Raw genomic sequence first — 18158 nt, 5'->3', positions numbered from 1 at the left:
GAAGAGGCCAGAGGAATTGAATAGGAAATGCTACTGTGACAGAGAGACTACAGCTGAAAGGAGACTTTGCCTCTTAAACAGTCACATAAAAGCCTGAATAAAACATATTAACAAAGAAATGAATATTATCACCTGTAACTCAGCTCAGTCCCAGTGTTCCCACACCGGACTCACATCATGCAACAGGCAGATTGCAGTCAAAGCCTTAATGTGACAAACTGAATACTAAGAGTTCATTTGGTGGCTGCACTAACAGCAGACGGGCTGCTTTAAAACCCATTACACTTGGTTTTAACTGCACACACAAAGAAATGCATTTCCAAGTCATGGTGTGGTTAATTAATACAGACACGGAGCAGAGGTCTCACTCAATCAAAATATTCATCCGTTTAGGCTCAGACGTCACTCTGCTCCTTTAATGTGTGATTTAGGAGAAGTGATGTGTGAGCCTGAAATGAACTGAAACTCGACCCCACAGGTTAAGTGTGTGCCCACAGCTGGCTATGAAGCCTCCAGGCATATTTGCACAGCAGTTTTGTTTTGTAATCTTTTCATTTGTACAACTCCAATTCCAGTGAAGTTGGGACATGATCTGAAACGTAAATGAAACCAGACTACAATGATTTTCAAATCCTTTTTGATGTAGATTCAATTGAGTACACTACAATGACAAGATATTTCACCTTCAAAATGATAAACTTGTTTTCTGCAAATATTCACTCATTTTGAATTTGACACTGGACTACAGGTAAATCAGTCTAGTACCCACACTCTATTACTACGAAGCCACGCTGTAGTAACACCTCCAGAATGTGGCTTAGCATTGTCTTACTGAAATAAGCAGGTATGTCCCTAAAAAAGACGTAGCTTGGATAGCAGCATATTTTACTCCAAAACCTGTGTGTACCTTTCAGCATTAAAGGTGCCTTCACAGATGTGCAAGTTCATGCCATGGGCACGAACACACCTCTATACATCACAGATGCTGGCCTTTGAACTTTGCACTGATAACAGTCTGGATGGTCCTTTTCCTCTTTACCCCGGAGGACACAACAGCCATGATTTCCAAGAACCATTTGAAGTGTGGGCTCTTCAGACCACAGCACACTATTCCACTTTGCATCAGTCCATCTCAGATGAGCTTGGGCCCAGAGAAGCCCGTGGGGTTTCTGGGTGTTGGTACATGGCTTCTGCTTTGCATGGTAGAGTTTGGACTTTCAGTCTGGCAGTTCTTAAACTGTTGGACCATTTGCTCATGCAGTTGTTCACCAAGTGGGGAAGCGCACACCATCCTTGCTTGTGAATAATAGAGCCTTTTAGGGATGCTCCTTTTACACCTAAACATAACATAACTATTTGCAATTCACCTGTTTACCTGTGGAATGTTCCAAACATGTGTTTTTCCCAACTTTCCCAGTCTTTTGTTGGCCCTGTCCCAGGTCTTTTGAAACATGTTGCAGGCATTAAATTCAAAATGAGTGAATATTTGCATATTTTAATATTTTAGACCAGGGGTCACCAACACGGTGCCCGCGGGCACCAGGTCGCCCGCAGGGACCACGCAAGTCGCCCGCAGGCCTGTTCTAAAAATAGAACTAGTTCACGGCTCTCCAACATGTTGCTCGCGATCTACCGGTGGTTCGCCAAGGGTCACTAATATAAGAACACAAAGTTGATTCGTCATTTGGTAGAACAGGTCTAAATTTCCACCCAATCAAAATTACAAGTGTCCCCCTCCCGAGATGAAACGGTCAACTAGCTGTCAATCAAACTTTAGCGCTGGTTTGCTGCCTGTCATTGGAGAGGGACGGGGCCCAGGATGAGCCAGATGCCGGGCAGGTAGTGGGTTCAGCCCCGCAACGATGTGGGCCAAATATAGTCAGGGAGTTATTTTCACCAACAATGAGGCATGGACTTCTGTTTGACAAATGTGAAAGATGAGTGTGTGTGTGTGTGTGTGTGTGTGTGTGTGTGTGTGTCTGATCTGTGGCGCGTTGTGTAAGTCAGTAAAAGATGCAACGTGGAGCAGAATTACACCAAAGTTCACAGCAACTGTTCTGGAGATTCTCCAGTGGGAATCAGCCTCCGTGAAGAGAAGGTAAAAGAGCTGAAAACTAAAGTCCAAAAACAACAGTCCATGTTCACTAAACTGACCAAGACCAGCACGTCCACAGAGGCATCAGTAAAGTGGGTCACATCCTGGACAAGCGCAAACATATGTGCACTATCTGCGCATGTGCTCAGACAGCTGCAGTCGGACCTGAACAGGTGCGTCTTCGTTTGACTCCAGTGTGATGACTGTAGAAGTGACGGGGATGGTGGATTTATGTGCACAAAGTTCTGGTTTTAATTACCTCCGCCAAGGAGGTTATGTTTTTGCCAGGGTTTGTTTGTTTGTTTGTCTGTCCGTTAGTGTGCAACATAACTCAAAAAGTTATGGACAGATTTTGATGAAATTTTCAGGGTTTGTTGGAAATGGGATAAGGAAGAAATGATTACATTTTGGTGGTGATCGGGGGTGGGGGGGCCCACGGGGGGGGCCACTGATCAGCCTTGGCGGAGGTCTGCGCTCTCCGAGTGCTTCTAGTTAATGTTTTGACAGCATATGTGAATTTAGAAAAGGTCAAATCCTTCAGAAAAACAGCAGCACATGCTGGTGAAGTTTTATTGTGTGAGTGACAACGTTCCTTTTCACAATTTCAAAGTATTAAAAATGCACATACAGGTGTGTATTATTTGTTTTTAGTAATTCTATAAAAATATGCAGGATTGTTCCATTTCACAATTTTTTGACATAGTATTAAAATATTTAGGAATACAGCATGCAAATGCTTGTATTTGTTTTTTTCTACTTTTGATTTTCTTCATTAAAGTAAAATAATAGTTTCATATTAACACTTTTTAAGTATTGTAAATGTTAAAACAAAGATATATAAATAAATAAAATAAATGAAGAGCACAATGTTACAAACGTATGATACAAAATATGTGTATGTATGAAAAATAGCTATGTAAATAAATGTTGCTAAATTAGAGTAGCCCTCCGGCAACTTCATTAGGTAAAAGTAGCCCACAGAAGAGAAAAGGTTGGTGACCCCTGTTTTAGACATTAAAATCTTGTCACTATAGTGTATTCAATTGAATATAGGTCAAAAAAGATTTGAAAAATCACTGTAATCACTGTGTTTTTATTTATGTTTGACACAAGGTCCCAACTTCACTGGAATTGGGCTTGTAAACTGTTGTCTTTTTGTATGAAACTTCATATACCGCAAATGCCATCTGTCAGTTTCAAGGTATAAACTGATTTGTTCTCTGGTGAAAAAAGTGTGTATAAGACACTTAAACTCTGAGCTGTGTTAAATAAATGTAGTTAAACCTAAAATGTAACAGCTGTATCATCTGTCTGTATTTCGTTACAGATACCACTGTATTTTATGATCTCTGACAGATGGTCGTTAAGGTAAACCTATGATTAACTTTTAGTTCTAATCCCAGTTTGACACAATATGCTAGTAGGTGACGTAGGGAAGTCACACATTTCTTTATTAACACACACAACTTTGACTGTGCATTCGATCCTTCTACATAACTAGTGCAATTTCAGATTGTGAAAAATCCTGCATCTGCTGTAGTTTTATAAACCCTGCGTCACTTACACACCGCTGGTCTGATTGCCAAAAAGACTTCCAGACAAACCTATATAACTTCTCAGGTGAGTCTCCTCAGCCTTCAACCCTCAATCATCAATCCTTCATGTGAAATTTGAGAAAGTGAGACATCCTTCAAGACAGCACACCAATATTAATTTCTAGGTCAGAATCAAGGGGTCTAGCCTAGAATTTCATCAGTTTTCTCAGGAGACATTTTTTGATTGAAATCCACTTCACCAGATCAACATTTTCCTGAATAGAGCCACATTTGTCCTCTTTCATTTAGTGTAACTTCCAAAGATCAGTGACTTCCAATATTAGACCTATGAGCCTCAAAGTAACAGGAGCCCAGTCCAACTGTCCCATTAACACCAACAATAAATCAGAGCACACATCTCTGTTCAGATCCAGAAAGACTGACTTGACGTCACTGTCTTTCTCACAAATAACACTGAACCTACTGAGTCTTCTCTTCCTTACTCTCTAATTACAGCTACCCTATGAGTCCCATCACGCACTGAACTCAGAGAGGTTGGAACCTTCACACATACTGATGTCTACAGAGGCGTTTGGAGGTTTTGGATGGGGCTATTTCCTGGTGCAAACCTGAGCTGGCTGAGCCTTTGGTGGGAGCAGTCCTGCCGTACTCACTCTCTGTCTCATTTCGTTTGATCATGCCCGGACACTCTGCTAATATGGTCTCCTTGAACGACGTGACCAGCGCATTGACACAACACTCCATTAACTGGAAAATAAAGGGGAGAGCATGGCAGACAAGATCAACATGTACATGAACGGAGTGATACGTTGTAAACATACTGTAGATTACATGTGAAAATGTAACCAAATATCAAGGACTGACTGTCGAACTGGCATTGGCATAAATGCACTGTTAAAAAGCTTATCAGTTTGGTTGTTGAGTGTTTTTTGAAGTGACTGAAGAGCACAATAGTCTTCATACTCACTGCTTGTACAGAGTTACAGTCACGTCTCGTCTCCAGGTATCGCAGAGCTCTTTTTTCCTCTTCCCTCAGCTTTGAATCGGCCTGGTCAAAAAACAAATAAAAACAAAAAACACATTTACTCACTCTAATAAAAGGTAATGATGCTTTTGTATGTTGACGTCTAAAATATTCAGAATTCCAGTTAATGTTGTGAAGCGTCAATAACCAACATAGTATCATCAACTACAGTATCAGTTGTTATTGTGACAGCTCTAGGTTGACCAAGGGGTTGTGTTTCCATCACTGGGGCTGAGAACCCAGTGAGAACCCATGTCTACTGAACAGTCATTTGACTAACAACTGGATACCAGTATTTCTCAATTTCTGTAATGACTAGAAAAGCCAGATGTTAGTGGTCTGTGAAAAGGTTCTTATAGATCACTGCCAGCAAAGGCTTTCTCTGTAACGTACAAGTATTATCCAGAAGTTCTTTCAAAACTGCTTTTCCTAATGCTATGATACTTGAGCAAAAATGTGTCCTGAAGGTGGAGGAGTTAGCAGAAATTAGTGGAATTCATAATATACAGGGTGGGGAAGCAAAATTTACAATGAACATTTAGTTGTTTTTTCTCAGCAGGCACTACGTCAATTGTTTTGAAACCAAACATATACTGATGTCATAATCATACCTAACACTATTATCCATACCTTTTCAGAAACTTTTGCCCATATGAGTAATCAGGAAAGCAAACGTCAAAGAGTGTGTGATTTGCTGAATGCACTCGTCACACCAAAGGAGATTTCAAAAATAGTTGGAGTGTCCATAAAGACTGTTTATAATGGAAAGAAGAGAATGACTATGAGCAAAACTATTACAAGAAAGTCTGGAAGATACTATTAAAGAAGAATGGGAGAAGTTGTCACCCGAATATTTGAGGAACACTTGTGCAAGTTTCAGGAAGCGTGTGAAGGCAGTTATTGAGAAAGAAGGAGGACACATAGAATAAAAACATTTTCTATTATGGACATTTTCTTGTGGCAAATAAATTATCATGACTTTCAATAAACTAATTGGTCATACACTGTCTTTCAATCCCTGCCTCAAAATATTGTACATTTTGCTTCCCCACCCTGTATTTTCTTGGGAAAAGAAAAATCAAATTTCACCTTTATGTCTTGAGTAGGGAAGATCTGTGTTTTTTTATTTCTGACACAGATATAGAGAGAAATCCCTCAATTTATGGATGAGACAATAATCATTCTGTTAATATGTAAAGCAACATTAGCACTTATATTACACATATATTTCTAAATTTGTAAAACAAACAAAAAAAGTGTGTGTGAGTCTATGTGTATATACGTATGTGTGTCTATGTGTGTATATACACACACAAATTTTCTGTTAATTTATAATATAAGCAAGCACCTTAGTAAAATAAAACATCATGATGAATAAAGTGAAATCCCTCCAAAATGCATTGTTGTTTATTGTTTTTCCACAATATTTCTATTGATTTCAAGTTTTATAATGAAAGGTAAACAAAAAAAGTAAACAAGTGTTCAAAGAACGCAAACTTCCACCAAGCACCCCAAACGGTGTGCATGTGTGGATCGACTATTTCTTTTTAAATTAAACAGTTTCCTGGTTGTTCCATACAGCAGAAAAAGTTGAAGCTTGGTACCAGTCATGTGTATGTCAAATTATATTAAATTCCAATCAATATTTGTTGAGTTATAATGAAAAATGTGTTGTAAATGGGATTTTCAATGTTAAATTGAAATATCCACAGAGTCCACATTCCACAGTGGATGTGAACAATTTTGTGCCAGATACAAGATATTGTTCTAAGCTACAGGTGGATCAAACTGGAGGCTAATCGGAGTTGTTTTGAATTTTTTATGAATTTTCGAAAATTGCTCAATGATGAGAGATAGGAAAATTGTAGATGTTGTGACCTTGCTGTGACCTTGAACTTTGGCCTACTTGGCCCAAAATTTAATGGGTTGGGCCCAGGGCCTAGGCCTATCAGTGGGTACAATTTGGTAAAGATGGCTGGAATACTTTTCCTGTAAAGTTGCTAACAAACAAACACGCAAACAAACACACAAAGCAAAATGATCATAATACCTCCTGGCGGAGGTAAAAATAATACATGAAGAGCATAGATCAAAATAACAACAAACACCCATACAGACACCCATTCATACCAGGTAGACTTGCACCAAATATACACATATATGGAACTGTGGTTTATTGTTTTGTGTAATAATTTACAGCCATATTCATATGCCTAGAAGAACATGGAGGTAAACTGAATAGATCAGCCCATGGATTGGAGCCATGGCTAGGTCAGTACTTGATCCAGCTTGGATTAGTCCCAGACCAATACCAGTTTTAGATCCATGGATCCCTGAAAATAAGTGGGATGCCCTGTTTTAGACAATGAAAGATGAAGTGGGACCTCTGGGCATTCTAAAAATCTATGGAATGTATCGTAAGGACTAAAACCTGCTGGGTCATAATGAACCAGGATACAGCTTTTTATTTCTTTAAAGTTATAAATTTTCATATACCTACAAACAGAACTGAAACAACTGCAACAATTTATTAGGCAGCAAGTGATCCAACATTATACAGATGGTAATGAGAGAAGAATGTATTAGCTGTGATGATGAGATTAACTTTATTGACATCCACAGGTAAATGTGCAACCGTGTTATTAAGAGTTATAATTTCATAGCACAGCGATTACCGTAATTTCTACTTTGTTTTGAAAATAAAACACTGTTCAAGTTGTTGGCATTTCCATTTATTTTAATTGTTTGAGCTGCTGTGATCCAAACTGATTCCTTATCGTGTCATTTTTAAGGTAAAACAAAGCCCATCTTCAATGTATGGATTATACACATCATGAAATCAGACTGAAAGGTACAGTAATGAACCACGACTATTACCTACTGTGACACTGGCAGAATATAACAAAATCCCGGACAGACAGGTTTGTTCTACCTACACCTCATTACACAGACAGCAGGAAAAGATGGACTGAGTTGTCACTGCAATACTCACAGTGAATATAGCGCTACTGCTTCATAGTAGAGTCAGAGAGATGGATGGCGAGGTGTGAAAAGGACGGTCTAAAATCAGACATGGTAGCTGATCATGTAGGCTGCCTGAATGTTTCCACTTACACGCCAAGATAATCAGAACAATGTGTGTGTGAGCACTGTGTCGAGTGGGAGAGCTTTCCATTTCAGCTTGAGGCTGTAAAATTCAGCACTAAGGGAGTAGTTGTATTTGTCTGAATCTGTACTGGTTTTTAGTTCAGTCTGAGCTGAGAGCAGGGAGGGATAAGCAGTGAGAGTTTAGAGAACAAGAGCAGAATTCACCTCTTTAAACCACAGATTTAGTTTGACTCACATATTTCATGTAGTTCTGGACCCCGTTCTGCTGCAGGTAGGCAGGTGCCTGTGTTCTGTAGAACCTCTCAGTAGAGTCCATGTAGGCCTTCTCAAAGTTATCCCTGTAGATCTGTAGCTTGTCGTCAGGGTTGGAGCACAGGTTCACTGTTCACACACACAAAATCAGCTCAATGTGAGATACTGGATAAACGGGACAGCAAGTCTCCTGACAAAGGCAAACTACTAAAGTACTACTAGGGATGGGTATCGAATTTGGTACTTTCATTGGTACCAACGAAATTCTGTCGGTGCTATTGAGTGTTGATTCATGTCAAGTCAAATGGTACCACATTTTGGTACTTGAACACATCCTCGCGTTGCGTGTTGGGGAGAGAGTGGAGGAGTGTCTGCCTGATGCGATGACGACAGTATCTGTGATGCTAAATGTAAAGGCAGCCACAGCAACACCTCAAACCTGAGGAAACACTTAGTTAAAAATAATCTACACCTGAAGGCTGAGGAAGGTACAATGTTAGAAAGGCCTAAAGGAGCGCAGGCTGTGACTCCCACACCAGGCACCATCACTGCACCTGCAACAGCCGGCGGCTCCTCACCTACAGCACCATCAAAGAGGAAAAGAAGTGGAGCAAAAAAAAAAAGTCAGTGTGGAGCGGCTTGGCTCTTGCCAGAAAAAGTAGATATGTTGGTGTTCCTGAAAAAGAACTGCAGAACATGTGCAGTACAGTTCATACTAGAGGAAGTGGTTTGCAATACTATAGTTTGAAAAATTTTCTGTATGTTATTTTTATTTTGAAGTTATTTGCCCTCCCCTACACACACTTTTCTCAAGTTTTATGTTATGTTATTTCACTTGTGATGGTGAGAAATAAATATTCAGAATTCAGAAGTTTTTACTATTTTTTATAGACAAAACGACTTTAATCACCACACATACACACAAAAAGTACCGAAAACAGGTACCATTGCATACCGGTACCAGTTCCCATGAACCAAGTATCGGTACCATATCAGTTTAAATGTGAAAAGTACCCATCCCTACTAAAGACTATGTAGCACTAGCTAAGAGACCACAGCCTGTTCAATAAGTCAAAACTTTCCAAAACAGAAGTGAAGTGGTAGACGTCATATTACTCATAGTCCTGAGAATCTGTTACACCATTACTGATCTGTACATGTAAGACCCATAGGAGCAGCACAGACACATGTAATGATTCCAACTGTAGGGAATGGGTCCAGTCAGTTCAGAACAGATTTTACCTGTCAGATTGGATCAAAGGTGGGAAATGTGATGTTAAAAAAAAAAAACAAAAAGATGAAATTGCATTGAATTACGTAATCCAGTCCTGGTTTTGATCTGTTTTCTTATGGTTGAGGTGAGGGGCCTGACTGTTTCACAGAAAATGCAAATGCAGGTGATATGTGTATTGTTTAGCTGTGCAGTTTTTGGTCTTCACATGAAACGCTCTGACATGTAGCACTATCACAGGGTTCCTACAGGTTTGTACAGGTTACATTTAAGACTTTTTAAGACTACTAAGACAAAATTTTAAGTCCATAAGTCCATTTCATGGGCTATTTCACAGCCATACTGGCAAAAATGTGTGACTCCTATAATTTAAGAAAATGTATTTATTTACTCCAACGCCTTAATTCCCATCATTCTGAGTCATTTCTCCCTGGGGGCTGCAAAGTTAGCGATAATTGGTTCCTAATTTCAATATAAATTGTCGAGTTGGAACGGGTTAAAGCGAGTAGACTAACATTACTTTTGTTGCAGCTTGGACATTTAACAGAGACATTTAAACACAGTACAACAAACAAGTTTATGGCAACATGACTGAAGACCTCCCATATCAAATTTAATACCTTTTAAAGACTTTTTTAAGGTATTAAATGCAGATATGTAAATTCATGACTTTTAAGACTTTTTAAAACCCTGTGGGAACCCTGTATTAGCACAACACAAATCCAGATTTGGTCAACTCAAAAATGTAGATCAAGGTCATAGAATAATTACAATAATAATACTAATAATACTAATAATAATACTAATACTACTACTACTACTACTAATAATAATAATAATAATACAAAATTAGGAGGAACTACCTGATCCTAAGGAGTATAACATGGGGCTTTTCAATCCAGACCACTGTGATCTAGATGAAAGTGTAGCTGCTATGTTTTGAAATGGATGTGTGTTGTTCCTCACCGTATGACTCTCGTACTCCGATGACCAGCTGTGAATCAAAGGCTTCTCCCAGCCTCTCGGCATGGACGAGCTTCATGGCGCTGTCCTGTAGTCGGTTCTTAATGTTGGAGAAAATGGACTCATTCCATGTGTCGAGCATCAGCTGCAGTGAACACATACGGAATAACTTGTTCAGAAAATGAATATAAGAATACAGAGGTGTGGAGAAAAAAAAAAGACCATGTTGAATTATCCTTGTTCCTCCTTTTTCCTGTGACTGCATAAAAATGAAACCAAAATACAGCAGTTACAGGAACTGCCATGTTGCCTTTGTAATGGAATTTGAAGTGAGACTCTGCACAAAGGACATGAGAGGAACTTTGAACCTGACTGGTCCTTAACTACATATCTGATGGATTTAGGACTGTGTTTGGTCATTACAGCTGTTAATCATCAAATTTTAGAAAATACACTAACTTATAAAATAAAATAAAAATTCAGAGATCACAAAGAGGCCAATGTGAACACAAATCTACCATTTCTAATTTGAAAGTTTGAAATCACCTTAGGGTAAATTGATTGGATGTGTACTTTGAGTTTGTAATTTGGATGAACTCCCATAAAACAACTTCAAACCCTAACCCTTAACTTAAGACAAAGCACCTTTTTGTGACGTGCTCCTTTAAATACAGCCTATGGTTCATCCTCACCTTGCGGACGATGCTGTCTTCCACATTGGACTTCTTGTTGCTGCCCTGTTTGCCCATCAGGGTGATCTCCAGCTGGCAGAACGGTTTGGGCAGGATGTCACACTGTGTGAAGAACTTCCTCCACTCCGCGATGTACGCCTTCAGCAACGCTGTGTCATCTTGATGACTCAACACCCGCTGAAAGACAGGGAGACAAGTCACACAAGGTTCATGGACAGAAACAAATACAAAAGACCCAGAATTTGTAATATTTAGTCTGGTCTTTGTTTGTATGACAGAGAATGCTTGTTTATTTGCAGACAAATATCCAGTACTAAACAAAATTATCAGCAGTGAATCATTGTTTGCTGTGCACTCATGATTTTACCAATCACAGATGGAGTAATGCATTACAGAAGGAAATTATCCTGGATGCTTACAGGGGCCTCCCAAAAACAACATTACAACGTTAGCAGTTCATATTCATATATGTGATCTACATACTGACAAAATAAAGAATCTTAATCTTTCTTCTTTTTTTACTAGCCTCAATAGCCTTATGTAAGTTCCCTGTAACTACTCTGAAAGTCTAAACTATCCAAGAACCAAGCTTTTTCACACTGCTAATGAACCAAAGCATGGTTCAGTTTCACATTCATTCATCTTCTGAACGACTTTAGCTATGAGAGGGTCACAGGGGTGCTGGAGCCTATCCCAGCTACCTATGGGCGAAGGCGGGGTTCACCCTGGATGTGTTACCAGTTCATCGCAGGGCCAACATATAGAGATGAACAACCAATCACCGTCACATTCACACCTATGGGCAATTTAGATTAACCAACTAACCTACTAGTGCATGTCTTTGAATGGTGGGAGGAAGCTGGAGTACCAGGAGAGAACCCACACAAACATGAGGAGAACATGCAAACTCCACACAGAAAGCCCCCCACCCCAACCCCCCTGTCCCAGCTGGTGTTGGAATCGAACCCAGGACCTTCTGGCTGTGAGGCGACAGTGCTGTAGTCAGTCTGACCTCTTTTGACCCTTCTCCGGAACACAGGTTTTCATGCCTGTTAAAGGGTTTTTGTCTTTTCTGTCCCTACCTGTCCCACTTTCATAGACTTGCTCAGAAATAGTTGAATATTTGACTCTTAGAAGGATCCATCTTCTGATTCCATATATTAATCTTATCCAACTATCTAAGCCTCCAGATGCTGAACTCAGCCCCATTTGACATTACCTTGAACCACCAATATTTACGACAAATCACATCAAAGCTCTGATGCAGTTGGATCCACTTCTACATCATTCATTCATACAATACTGAAATAGTGGCTTTAATACGTATCCAGGCCCATAGAATGACCAAACATGACCTTTGACCTCAAGTCATTTGAATATCATGGTGGAAAATACAGTAAAATCATGAGGTTTGACTTTTCAAATCAAAAAGAACATTCTTGAAATATGTTCAACACAGTATATTTATACATCAAATCCATCAGCTGTAGAATCTACGAGGGCAAGATGTTCAAATTGAAGGACAACTAAGAAGGTTTAACACTGATCCATTCCATGCAGAAGTGAATGGACCATCCAACTAATCACCTAAACATGTCTGATTTACTAATGTTTGTTATTCCTCTGATCAGAGGAATTTGTTGTTTTAAGGGAACTCCTTTCCATTTGAGTCAATCATGTCCCTATGAAATCAACAGAGTTCCAGACTTAGGTTTACAGAAATTATCAGGATAAAGGATCCATTTAGAGATGCTTAATATGACTGTATTGCTATAGTAAGTGAGTCATGCATCACTGAACATGGTTCAAAATGATTTTATAGACAGAATTATGCATTTAACTGAGACACACACACCTATTTATAAAATAACTCCAAAGTGCACAAAACAGACAGGAGACCAGAACATGTCCTTTGTTTCAAGTCAGGCTGGAATGTCTAAAAGCATTGGTCAACATTGATTTTGCTACTGGGGAAAAATACCTGATTTTACCTAAATCCAGCACACTGATTCAAGGTCAGAATTTCTCCAGTATGTCAGGGTTTTGAGTTAAGCACAAATCAATATACAGTATGACAGCTAGCAGCATATCACAACCAAAATGCAGATGGTTTTCAATACCTGAATGAAAACTTGGTGCAGTCCCAATTCCATAACTAGAATTTTCACTGGACCCCTGTTAGGAGAACTTATTGGTGATCCCATATTCCCCTCAAATCTTAGTTCTCTACAATAAAAAGCTTGAGATTCATTTATGCATGATGTGGTGCACCATTTTCAGGGCAACAATAGAGCCCCAAAGTTATTGTCAAGTTGTTGAGCACATGGTAAAAATCATATGAACTGAGGGACTGCAGAATGTCACCCAAATTCACATTTTCTCCATTCACACCTTGATTTTTTTTTTATTTTTTCTTTTTGCAATGTTTGGGTGATGACAGTGATGAACAGGTGAATGATTTCATCTAGATATTTCTGAAATGGAAACAAGTTACCAAAGAAACTTCAACCAAAACATGATGGTGACTGCTGTTGATTCATACAATGGGAAACTGTCACAACCCACATGAGATAATGTCTAAACCATTTTAGAACAATTCTGAGACAAGTCAATGGGCTCTGCTACTGAAGTTTATTCTTCACTGTGTTTGACATTCATGTCTTTAACTAAATTTGACCACTTTAGCACATATTTACAGATTGTGAATGAACAATAGAAGGCCTTGGCACATGATTGGAAAAAGAATATTTTTACATGCTCACATGACTTAAAGCACTGATATGCTGGAAAAATTCTAATTTCAGATTTGGAATCAACATGTTTAAATATGGCACCACTGAAAAAAATGACAGGCAACTCTTACTGCTTGTGCTTGTTTGATGAAATCTAGGATATCCTCTTTAAGGGCCTGGTGGATCTTAGCTGGACCTTTGTCATCCCACAGGCAGACTGCATGGACATCACTGGAGACACAAGGAGGAAACCCATTCATTAAATGAATTCACTTATACTAGGTGTTTTCCAACAACTGGGCAGAAATGACTTACGAGAACAGGTCGAACCACTGCTGTTTGGTGACGGACTCCTGCCGTAGGAGTTTCAACACTATGGGCCGCATCAGGTCCCATTTATCCTCGAACTGAAGGGAGCCTTTGTTCTGGAAATACAGAGCATGACACGGTTTATAAAAGCATTATTGACTATTTATACATGTGGAGCATTCAAAGAGAGAAAAGGATAGTTACAGCATAATATCACAAAATAGATTTAAAAGCACAAATACTTTACATAAAATAGCAATGAATGAAACTAGAAATAGACCAATATATCAGCTGGCCAATGAAGGGATTTTTTCCAATATCGGCCATCAGCCTTAACTTTTTTTTTGAAAGCCGATATTTGATCAGTAGTAAAATGTTATACAATATTTGATCAGGCACCTGTGTGGGCACCACTTGAAGTTCAATAAATGTTAAAAGAGTACTATGTGTGCATGTATTAATAATTTTAAATTATATTGCTGCATAAAAATCTTAAATATCTGAGTTTTTCAATTATATTTTATGGTCAATGTGGTTTAAAAAAAAAAAAAAAAAAAAAGCCTCAAAAATCCACTGTAGATATCAGCCATCAGCTGACCAAAAAAAAAAAAAAAAATCAGCCTTAGAAAAACTCAAATAGGTCAACCTCTAAATAAAACCTCTTGGGACATTTAGTCAGAATTAATACAATAAGCAGAGAAAAGATCTACGGTCATGATGCCACTGAATATTGACACCTCTACTTGTGATGCGCTGCAGGAGGGTTTCTGTTTTGCCTTTGAAAAATGTATGTACTGAGGTGGTTCACACAGATTCTAATTTTTCAGCTGCTTACATTATAGATTGTTGTTATCTGACACAGTCATCTGAAGGACTGTTTCAATAAATACAAGGGAATTCAGATTACCTGACTGATTGTATTAAGTGATGACAAAGCACTATAGAGAAGTGAGGGTGTAGTACAGTGAGATGCATCTCAAACTGTACAGGGTAGAAAAGGGTTACTGCATCCAACTGATTCATATTTCTACAAAATGTTTTTCTATTTCAATTTTTCTTATATTTTGACTTTTCTCTGCTTAGAACTTGCACAAGCCTTAACACACCACAGCATGTATGTTACGGTAATTATCATTCATACATTTTGTGTCAGTTTAGTCACACTTAATATCCAGTATGCAAAGCTTCTGTCAACAAGTATTAGCTTTTGGATGGTGTAACTTCCAACATTTTTTTTTAATGTGGACATTTCATTGAAGTAAAAGGCTGAATGTGAAAGTCTAAGAGATTCATTTATTCATCTTTACATAATTATATAGCATGTAACTATGTTGTACATAGAGAAGCAGTATTGTATAGATTTAAGATATAGACTACTATGATGGTATCATACAGTGAGCATTTCCTTATGTAGTTTTTTTTTTCCCAATAATAGTTTTTAAATAAACAGAATTTATCTTATTTAATTTTTAATTCAAATTCTTTATTTCTATAAATATCAAATTTCTTATTTTTTCTCTTTATATTTTCCATTTTCACTCATGGTTTTTCTACCTGTCTTTCTCTCTGCGATTGCTTGTTGTATGTTGCTGCTGTTAACAGTGGAATTCCCCCCTGGTGACATAAATAAAGTCTTATCTTATCTTATAAGTTGCATATAATTGGAGAATTACATTCGCAATTAATATATTGTGATAGCCAACCAAGCTGCAACTTACATTTCGGTTAAGCAAGACAGGTCTCAATAGGAATCATCTAGATTTTATGTATTTTCATAATTTTCAGAGAGCAAAAATGCACATAATCAAACTAATTTGGTATACAGTCCAACCCTTTTACCATGAAAGTCTAGCCTAATACTATAGCATTCTTGTTACAACCAACAGTGTTTTTAGCTGAAGTTGGTTTGCAACAGCAATCTGTAGGTGGCTTTTCAGCATGTGCATGTAATATTTTCAATATGTAGTTTTACAGTATCTGTGTCACTACATGTGCATATATTGTAAACTCACACTCTTGTCTAAAATTCACGAGCAACAAGCTTGAACGTTGCTTGTGTAGCATCATCCATTGTTCTGCTGTTGAACCTCATGGCCATTACTACGTAATATTGTCAACTGTATGTGCAACTTGATTTGAAAACCCCATATATTCCCCAAACAAGTGTCAAGAGGATTTTATAACACTGACTGAATATCAGGAAGAAGTGGAAGGTTTAAACACACTTAACATTACTATAATCTATTCCATCTACAGTGGCCAACAGGAAACTTTGTTGATAACCAAGGGGGCCTACAGATAGTTTGCATCATGTTATCTCAGTGCACCAGACAAAGAGAAAAGACACAGGCATAAACTATAGCCTTTATGTCTTCGGTTAAGATTTTTAGAGGAGTACGTTATTTCATCTGACACTTCTCATGTTATGCCATTACCCCTGAGCATAAATGAGCCTGACAATAGTAACATTGCTATAGAATCCTGTAAGACTGAGCTTAGTCAACAAGATAGCAGCAGAGGATTAGGGTTCACTACATGCACAGAACGTCCTCGCTGGTACGACAGTTGATTCAGGCAGCCGTTAGCATGTCATTTAAAAGGCAGGTCAGCTGCACATCCACATACCACTCACTGACAGATGATAGAGGATTTGTAGATGCAGCTAGCTAACACACAGTTCCATTTTATCACATTTTAAGCAAACGATAAGTCCCACGCCCGTTATCCACCTCTCCGTCCCCCTCCGGTGTCTGTCTCTTTGCTTATTACTTAGCTCTACTGTAGCTATTCTATTTAGCAAGCTAAATCACAGATAAGTAGCTAATGTTAGCCAGATCCAACTTAAACACTCCCGGCTAACGTGAAAGCTAACAGCACAGTCGGAGCACGTGAGTCGGAAAGCCGGTTCGGATTACGGCTACACGGCGACATAAAACGACACAAGTGACAAACAATGAGGCACACGATAAATAAAAATAATTGAATTGAATTGGATCCTACCTTTAGCAAATTAGACGTCGCCATGTTCCCTCAACTTATCCTCTCGTAAAATCTCGCGTGGATTGCGCGTTTGACGAGCATTAACCTGACTGACTCCTAACAGCATATGAGGCTGCAGCAGAGTTGTTTGGGTTAATAACACACAGTAAAACAAAAGTACAGTAATTTATGAACAAAGCAGGTTTAGTTTATCCTTGAAGATCCATGAAGAGTAATGTATTTGCTGTCTTCAGCTGTAGCTTTCTGAAGTAAAGGTAGCCTTTCCCTGTATATATTCAACACCTGTTACAGTTAGTTATTGTCCATTCTTTTTGCAATTCAAGACTTTTATTTGTCCCCTGGGGGCAATTGTTTCTGCTGCAGTAGCAATTAGAACAACAATTTGACAACAACAAACAGCAATTATAATAGCAAAGTGAGACACAAGACCACAACCACATAAAAATTGGTGGTGCAATAAAAGCACACAGTTAAATAAAATGTAAACTAATGCTAATGCTACCTGTGCTGTGCAGAGATGGCTGAGGGTATGAAGGAGAATTTGTATCTATTAGTTTTGGCTGATGGTTGTCTGAGGTGGGAACCAGAGGGCAGGAACTGAAATTCAGTGCAGGGGTGAACGCTGTAGGGCATAGTAGAGTTTGCCTTCTTTGACATCTGGTTATTGTACAGTTCTGAAAGGGAATTTTGCTGAGTACCAGTGATTTTACTCCTGACTTTAACTGTCCTGGCTAATGAGGGGTTTTTTTCTTCTTCCAGATTGATAGATACAAACCAGCAAATAAAAGAGAATGTGATAATGGACTCAATAAAATATCTATAAAATAAAGTAATCAGAGATCGTTCAGCCTGGAACTGAGCTAATTTGCTTAGACCAAATAGACCCTGCTCTCTTGACCAACATATTAGTGTTGTTGTTGAATGACAGTTTGTCATCAACTATGGTTTTAACAACCTCGTCATTGATTTTGGAATATACAGGTTCAGGGTGGTGACATCTAAAATTAAGGCACATGTCCTTGGTTTTAGTGACATTTAACTGTTAAAACTGCTATGCTTTTTAAGCATATATTTATGTGCATTTTTAGCATATTTTAATATGTGCGTTTTGGTTTGGTTTTAATGTAACCACTGAAAAATTAAAGATGTCTTTACACTTGTGTTTGATACTAAACTGAAACCGGATGTAGATGAAT

At 38.5% G+C, this 18158-nt stretch overlaps 1 protein-coding gene across 2 annotated transcripts in view; it reads right to left on the bottom strand.

The window, feature by feature from the left end:
- LOC115433278 (cullin-5) overlaps positions 1–16986 on the bottom strand; it is a 28436-nt gene extending 11450 nt beyond the window's left edge. The window contains exons 1-8 of one of the 2 annotated variants that reach the window (XM_030154595.1): positions 16963–16986; positions 13969–14078; positions 13785–13884; positions 10922–11098; positions 10233–10374; positions 8019–8164; positions 4619–4699; positions 4260–4398 (exon numbers count right to left, since the gene is read on the bottom strand). In XM_030154595.1, coding sequence (XP_030010455.1) covers positions 4260–4398; positions 4619–4699; positions 8019–8164; positions 10233–10374; positions 10922–11098; positions 13785–13884; positions 13969–14078; positions 16963–16986 — 919 coding nt within the window. The remainder of the gene's footprint in view (positions 1–4259; positions 4399–4618; positions 4700–8018; positions 8165–10232; positions 10375–10921; positions 11099–13784; positions 13885–13968; positions 14079–16962) is intronic. The other variant, XM_030154596.1, reaches the window with a different exon arrangement.
- Positions 16987–18158: the final 1172 nt, after the last annotated feature.

This window comes from Sphaeramia orbicularis, chromosome 14 (genome assembly GCF_902148855.1).
Source record: "Sphaeramia orbicularis chromosome 14, fSphaOr1.1, whole genome shotgun sequence".
In the NCBI taxonomy this organism is placed as follows: domain Eukaryota; kingdom Metazoa; phylum Chordata; class Actinopteri; order Kurtiformes; family Apogonidae; genus Sphaeramia; species Sphaeramia orbicularis.
The sequence above is the reverse complement of the archived record's forward strand: the minus strand, read 5'-3'. Positions and strand labels throughout refer to the sequence as shown.